Raw genomic sequence first — 7,563 nt, 5'->3', positions numbered from 1 at the left:
CTCCCTCTCCCTCTCCCTCCCTCTCCCTCGCCCTCCCTCGCCCTCCCTCGCCCCAAGCTCACCCCTGCCACTCTTCCTCCGCTCCCTCTCCCAACCCAGTGTGGCCGACTTGATTTTCTTGAATTACTTCTTCCGCGATCAAAACCTGCCGAACCTCCTCTCGGAGATCCTGACCGCGGTGCTTGTCTACCATCGTTCCTGGGTCTCGACCATCATCCCCAAAGCCACAACCAGCCGCCTGCCGGCCGGGGCTGCCGCCACTGCCGGTGACAGCCCGCGCGGCAGTCGGCGGCCTGGCCTGTCGGCGGCCTCGGCCCAGGCGGCCTGCCTGTATGGGAGCGTCGCTCCGCACACGGTGTCCGAGCTGTCGGCCAGCGCCGATCCCCAAGTGACCGCGGCTCGTGCCACGGCCTCGGTTCCCATCCCGGCCTCGGGCCTGGGCGACGGGTCGGCCGCCAGCACGCCGGCCACGCCGGCCTCGTCGTTGAGTCTGGGCGGCGATTCGGCCGGGCCCCTGGCCGATGAGGACTCCACTCCGGCCATGGAGCATGGTGCCCCGGTGGCAGCCACACCCAAGTCCGTCTCCGGGCTCACCCAATCGCGAGTGGTCATTGTCGGTGGCCCGGCCCGGGTGACCAAGGCCCTGTTGAATGTCCTTTCCTACTTCCTGCGATGTTCCCCGGAGGTGGGCATCCAAGTGACCCCCGACGGGGCTTCCGAGTCCCCGCCTCCGGCCAATCCCACCGCCGCCAGCAGCAAGCCGGCTTGTCGTTTCATCGTGCCGCTGCCCTGTCATGCCGGCGGGTCGCGGGTCGCCACGGCACCGGCCTCGTCAGGCCCCTCCCCGTCATCCTCGTCCTCCTCGCCCTTCTCCTCTTCCGCTCCGGCCTCGTCTTCCTGGTCATCATCCGCAGCGGCATCATCTTCCTCTTCTTCGCCATCGTCGACGCCAGCCCGGCCTCGCCCGGCTCGATCATCCATGCCGTCCCTTCGCCCTGACCGGCGTCCTGGCGGCGGCATGCCTTCGGGCCACCCCCTGTTGGGTGGCCTGTGTCCGCATGGATTCACCCCGGATCTGGTGTTGCAGGCGATCCCCTTCCGCAGCATGCCGGTGTTGCCCTTCACACCTGCCGAGGCCCTGGCCGGGGCCGTGCCCGCCGGGCCGTCGCCCACCGGCGGCGGGCCATCCGGACAACTTGTCGGCGACTCGCCCACCGGGGCCCTGGACCGCCTGGTGCGAGACGTGCGTGGGGCTCTTGGCCGGCGTCTGCCCACCGGTGCCGGTGGCACTGCCCGCTCGGCCCCGGTGGTGCGGAGCTCGGCCGTGGTCATTGACTTGACATCCCTCGGGTCGTGGGGAGCTGGCTGGCTGGTTCCGTCGCTCCGGCGCCCGGTCCGCCCGGGGCCTCCTCCCCCCGGGCCAGCCGGGGGGGTTCCTGCCTCGGCGGCAGCAGCGGCCGCGGCCGCGGCCGCCGCCGTTGTCCACGCGGCCGGCGCCGGTGCCAGTCTTGTGGCCTCCTCGCCCGGGCCCGGGTCGCCGGCTGTTCCGGCGGGTGCCGCGGCGACCGAGGCCGAGCCCTCCATGTCCACTCTCACGGCTCCCTTCCCCCGGGGGGGCGCGGCCTGCTCGGTGGACTCCACTGGCCGGCCGATTGTCTTCATCCTGGAAAGCCAGCTCCTGCCCTCGCTCCGAGCCACCCCCACCCGCCGGCGCCTGGTGACCAGTTCGCCCTCGGTGGCTGCGCTGCTGCACACGGTGGAACTTCTCCATCGGACTGGTCTTCCCTCGGCTGTGGTATGTTCTCCCTCCCCCCCCCCCCAGCCGCGCCCTCCCGTGCATGCGCCCGCTTGGGACCGGGGCTTGTTCCTTGTTCGCCGCCCCTCGCCCCCCTCCCCTCCCCCTCGCCCCCCTTCCTCCTTTTCTCTTCGGTGGCTCTGACCTGCTGCCCGCGCTCCCAGGTTTCCCAGCACATGGAGGACAGCCTTCAGGTGCTCTTCCTCCGCAGCGTCCTCCTGGCGGAGTATGTCGCCTCGATTTCGGTCCCTGCCCCGATGGCCTCGCCTTCGGGCCCGGGCCGCCAGCCGACACCGGTGATGGATCCCTCTCTCGAGGCCAATGGGGCTCCTGCCATGGCACAGCCAGCCACATCGTCATCCGTCCCCGGGGGCGGACAATCGATCGCACAACACATGCCACCCTCGCTCACGTATCGCCACGTGTCGCAGAAGCTCGGCCTGCCCCTTGGTGACATGCCGCTGCTGGTGGCCATCGCTTCGACGCACTCCGACTACTATGGGCGGCCGTTGGATGCCTGTCTCATGGCGCCGGGCTCGGCGCCAGGGCCTGCCGGCGCCGCCGATCCTCCCCACCTTGCGGCGGTGGCCCCGGCCCTCGCACAGGAGGATGGCACGCCACTGGATCGGATTCTCTCCTTCTCGACGCGGTTTTTGGCCAGCGAGAAGCTCTTCGACTCGATGCTCGGGCATCCCTCCCTCTTGACGCCATTCGGTGTGGTGGCCGGCGCCGGCGCCAGCCCCTCACACCGTCATGGCCCCCACCCGGCCGTCGTTGCCACCATGTAAAGGTTGGCCATGTGTCCCGCCCGGCACCCGGCCTGGCTTCATCTCTTCACATCCCCCCCCCCCTCTCCTCCCTCCCTTGCCACCAAGAGCAGGCCGCCGCCTGTGTCCTCGGGGATGTCTCCCCTTCTGTACATTACACTTCTCCCCCCCCCCCCTCTCCTCCTGCCCGCGAGGCCCGATTGGGCATGCGGGTGCGAGCACAATAGATCGTTCTCTTGCAGTGGTTTCTTTTTCATTTTTCAAGACCTCTTGACTCGTGCCCCGGCGGGAGCAGGGGACGCTCCAGAGATGGGGGGGGGGGGGGGCGCCGATGGCCTATGTATTGCGCATGGGCCCCACCTACCCAATGGTAGACAGCGTTTGCCCGGTACTCAAGACACAGGTGATAATGCCCACCACGAGGACCAGGACCGGGCCCAGGAGCTCCGGCTCGGACTTCAGCCACCGGCTCAGGCCGGCCAGGTAGCCGTCCGGGGCCGGCGTGGAAGCCGCACTCGGGTGCCTGTCTGCCAGGGCCGGGCTGGCGTGGGCCGGTGTGGCCGGCGGCCGGACGCGTTTCCGCACGGCTAGAGCCATCACCGCGGGGAAGACATATGACAGCAGGGTGGAGCAGAGGCCACCAACAAGGGCATATCTAAAAGCCGCGGCCGAGGGGGGATGTTTCCGGCGGGCGGGCAGAGCGAGAGAGCGAGAGAGCGAGAGAGAGAGAGAGAGAGAGGGGCACGCGGCCAAAGGCAAGGGGTGGTGTTAGTCCGGCTATGGGGGGTCGGCATGAGAGGTGAGGCGCGCGGGGAAACGTCCCACGGGCACGCACACGATGCCCAAATCCTTGACCGTCGATCCGACGGCCAGGATACAGGCAAAGAGCACCAGGGTGGCGGTCAGCCAGACGGCCCGCTCGCGGCGGATGAGGCGCGCGGTTTCCGACCGGGCGAGATCCGGCTCGGGAGTCGCCAGCACGGCCGGCTCAGCCGGCCCGGCCGGGCCCGCCGGCGGGGTGTCCGGCTGAGAGCGTATATCCACCGAGCCGGAGGACGAGTGGTCACTGTTGTTGGCGGAGGTGCTGGATCGCGGGGCCGCGTCGGCCTCCAAATCGAAGGAGGGCTTGCGCTTGTCCGGGCTTGCGCCCGGGCGCCCGGCGGCCTCGGATGAGGCGGACGCGCCGGGGGGCCCCCCTCCGGGCGAGGCCCCCTTCAGCGGGGGGAGCTGCTGGGCCGGGGGCTTTGCCCGCGCCTGCACCGGCACATCGATGAGGTCCATCCCGAAGACCGAGCTCACGCGGCTGAGAACTGCCAGCCGCGCGACGGCAAACATGAAAGGGAAGGTACTGACCAGGGAGATGGCCATCGCAATGCGGGCCACATTGATGATGATGTCATCCTGCGAGGGGTGAGGGGGGGGTCGCCGCCACGCCGGGCAGCGCGGCGAGGTGACGCCGGGCGAAGGGCGGGGAGAGAGAAAGAGAGGGAGAGAGGGCGGCCGGGGGTGTCAGTCGCCGGGTGGCAGCATGGCACGCGAGATGCAGGGCCGCCATACATGGTGGAAGTTGTTGAGGTAGTTTGGCAGGATGTCGGCCCCGAAGGAAACATAGCCGATGGTCGCGAAGGCCGCACTCAGCACGAGGGACAGCCCGAGCCCGAAAACACTGGCGCGAGCTGGGACCGGGAAGCAAGGGCGCGGCAAAAATGGCAAGATCAGTTCGTGGTCTGAGCGCGGAGGCAGGGAGAGGCGGCGATTGGGCGCCGGTGTCCAAGGCACCGGATGCGTACCCCAAGCGCTGGGGGTGGGGTTTTTGAGGGTCTTCATGTGGAGGAAGGCGGCCTGGGTGCAAACAAATGCGAAGGCCATGGTGCCGATGGCTTTCGGCGCCTGTGGGCCAATCCAACGGATGTCCCGGCCGGCGGCCGCCGAGGCTGCCATCACAGACCCGGCAACCGGCCGATACCGGGGATTGAGGGCGGCACTCAGTGTCCCCACAACCAGGGCCACCGGCACGCACGTCAGCCCGACGGCCGAAAGCGGGGCCAATCGACCGAGGTCCCGCACAAGGCAAAGGGGCAAGCTGCAGCACAACACGCCGGATGTCAGCATCTGTCACGGGGCGGGGCAGCCGGCGCATGGTGCCGGTTTTTTTTTTGGCTCCTTTGCCTGCCCTCCTGGAAAAGGCAGAGCACGCAAAAGATGGATAGGTGTGTGTGGGTGTGGGTGTGTGTGGGTGCGGGTGTGCGCGCGTGTACATGTGCGCGCGTGTATGTATGTGTGGTTGTGGGTGTGCATGTGCGCGCGTGTACATGCGTGTGGGTGTGGGTGTATGCCACGGCAGGGCAAGGGGGAGCGCGCCCAACGCACATAATGAAGATGGCCACAGTGATGATGACAAATTCCCGGGTGGCCCACCAGGGCAGAACCGCGTCCAGGGCGCCCACAGCTGATGGGGCCGAGTCGTACGCCCCGGCCAGGCCGGCCAGCACAACGCCAAGCGTATCGCCAATGATAACTGCCCGGGAGAAATTGGCAAAGCCGACAGGGGAGGAGCGTTAGGCCTGGTGCTGGGGCAAATGCTTGAGAAGGACGAAAGATCCAGCCGATCTTCCCCGCCCCCGTCCCCCCCCCCCCCTTCCCAAGCCCTTCCGCACATTCCCCATGAGAGGGAGAGCCATGGGCGCACGTACTCAGGTAGGTGACGGTCCCGCCGGCCGCATTGGCCACCAGCACCGCGTCAATGAGCCAGGCAAAGGCACTTGCCCAGCCGGTGGGCATGAGGCGCTTGCGTGGGGCCGAAACCGGCGGAGACACGGTGGCGGCCGCAGCGGCAGGGTCCTCGGGGCCCGATCGGCCGGGGTTCAAATCCACCGGCGCCCGGTCTAGAGACCCGGACTTGTCGATCAAATTCTCCGACGGATCGTTCGGAGCATGGGCATCCTCGTCATCCTCATCGTCCAGCGGGTGGTCGGCAAATCGCCGGCGCTGGGGCGCGGCCGAGGTCGGCGGGTCCGCGCGGATGCCCAGCACGCAGGCGATGGCCGTCTGGCAGAAGTCATAGTAGCCGGTCCGGTCGCCAGCCCGGCGGAGCATCCGCAAGCTGTATGTGGTCAGGCCGGCCACCGCCACCAGCAGGGCCAGGCCCAGCCCCAGGCCGGCCTGGTGCATGGCATTCGGGAGGCCAAGCACGCCACTGCCGACAATGGTGTTGGCCAGGTTGAGGGCCACGCCGGCCACGGTGCGGGTTCCGCCGAACTGCGGGGCCAGCGGCGAGTCCGGCACCTGCGACCGGGGCTTCGAGCCGGGGGCCGGCCCTGGCGGCCGGGCCCCGGTCGAGCCACCTGCTGGCGCCACGGGCGGGCTGTAAAAGAAACCCACTTCATTCATGTTGTCGGGCAGAGGCCCGCGTCCGGCATTGGCGGTGGCCCTGCTAGAGGGGGCAGTCCCGGGGGCGGGCTCGAATTCCGCCACCGGCGGCGCTGCCTCCGCAGACGCCCGAGCGCCGGGTGCCGGGGGAAAGACACCGAGGGAGATGCTTTCCAAATTTTGCATCGCGCTCGGCGAGTGCGGCGGCGATTGCCACGTCGCATCGCCATAGATCAGCTCCTGATAGTCTTCATAGTAGCTGTCGGTGGTGTTGCTTGCGGTGCTCGGCCGGTGCAGACCGCCTTGCGAGGGATGGTGCTCGCCCATCCTCCGGCGACCGGGAGCAGGAGTGGGGGAATGGGGGAATGGGGGGGGGGGGGGGGGGGGGGGGGGGGGGGGCGGGGGGGGGGGGGGGGGGGGGGGGGCGAAGGGGCCGGGGAGAAGGAGGGAGGGAGGGCTCTCAGCAAGCGGCCCGGTGCGTCCGGCGGCCAGGCGCGATGGGGGAAGCGGGGCGAGCGGCACGTGAGTGTGGATATGTGTGTATGTGTATGTGCTCCTGGGTGCGACGCGCCTGCCGGGGCCTGGCAAGCGTGGCGGTGCGATGGGCTGGTCTCTTGGTGAGAGAGAAGACGCGTGGGAATGGGGACCGAATGGCGAAGGGGAGGGGCAGGGGGGGGGGGGGGGGGGCGGAGAGGGGTAGGGAGATGTGGGGTAAGGGCGTATCGGATACCGGTCCGTCCGATCGGTGTGGCTGAAGAGCTGCCATCCCCCGCCGGCGGACGGACGACCCATGGGCGCCGCGGGTGCGCTTGTTACACACACACACACACGTCCCTGCATGTATGTGTCAGCTTCAGGGACGTCGAGGCAGGGAGGCTCACCTGCTTGTGTGCTTGTTGGCTTGCGTGTGTGCTTGTCTGTTTGTCTGTTTGTCTGTTTGGGTGTGTGTGTGTGTGTGTGTGTGCTTGTCAGTTTGTGTGTGTGTGTACGTGTGCTTGTCAGCTTGTATGTGCTCGTATGCCTGTGTATCTGCTCGTATGCCTGTGCATGTGCTCGTATTCTTGTCTATGTGCTCGTGTGCTTGTGCATGTGCTTGCCTGCTTGTGTGTGTGTGTGTGTGTGTGTGTGTGTCAGTGTGCGTGCGCGCCGGGGTGCTTGGGCCCGTGGGTGCTTCCAAGAGGAGACACTGCGCGCGAGGCCACAGGGACTAGTGGGGGAGGCCCACGCCGACGAGCGCTGGGCAGTAGTGGTGCCGCCAAGGGCGGCTGTTGGACGCGCCCGGCCGGCGACGCGGCATTCTTGGCCTGTTCCCCGGGGCAATATTTCCGCGCCGGAGATCTCGATCACCCCGGGGCTGTACCCCCCCCCCCCCCGCTCCCCCGAGGGACACCCGAGTCGGCGAGATCTCCCGGCCGCGCCTCACACCACCCGGCATACACCCAGCCCGAGGGATGGTAATTAGACAAAGCGTCAGCGAGACCCCACTTTCGCGGCGCTTTTCACGACCCCGGTCCCGGCCGCAAGAGGCTGGACCACCCTCACCCCCGTTTCCAAGTCATTGCTTTCCCATCCGAAGCTCCCTGCCCCGATTGATTGGCCAGAGCACCACTATTGTCTGTCGCCCCCCCCCCC

General features: G+C 68.4%; 2 protein-coding genes across 2 annotated transcripts in view; one reads left to right on the top strand and one right to left on the bottom strand.

The window, feature by feature from the left end:
* Window positions 1-2,732, top strand: part of H696_04582 (hypothetical protein) — a 9,843-nt gene extending 7,111 nt beyond the window's left edge. The window contains exons 3-4 of the mRNA XM_009498464.1: window positions 100-1,795; window positions 1,960-2,732. Of these exons, the coding sequence (XP_009496739.1) occupies window positions 100-1,795; window positions 1,960-2,583 (2,320 nt within the window). The 3' untranslated portion in view covers window positions 2,584-2,732. The remainder of the gene's footprint in view (window positions 1-99; window positions 1,796-1,959) is intronic.
* A 61-nt stretch (window positions 2,733-2,793) lies between these two features.
* Window positions 2,794-6,307, bottom strand: H696_04581 (hypothetical protein). The gene is made up of 6 exons (XM_009498463.1): window positions 5,256-6,307; window positions 4,933-5,080; window positions 4,353-4,645; window positions 4,120-4,238; window positions 3,398-3,963; window positions 2,794-3,217 (listed from the first exon to the last, which is right to left on the bottom strand). The coding sequence occupies exons 1-6, from the start codon at window positions 6,256-6,258 to the stop codon at window positions 2,923-2,925; spliced, it is 2,424 nt and encodes an 807-aa protein (XP_009496738.1). The 5' UTR covers window positions 6,259-6,307; the 3' UTR covers window positions 2,794-2,922.
* Window positions 6,308-7,563: the final 1,256 nt, after the last annotated feature.

This window comes from Fonticula alba (genome assembly GCF_000388065.1).
Source record: "Fonticula alba strain ATCC 38817 unplaced genomic scaffold supercont2.7, whole genome shotgun sequence".
Taxonomy (NCBI): domain Eukaryota; order Rotosphaerida; family Fonticulaceae; genus Fonticula; species Fonticula alba.
Note: the sequence above shows the minus strand (reverse complement) of the source record. Positions and strands in the feature narration are given on the sequence as shown.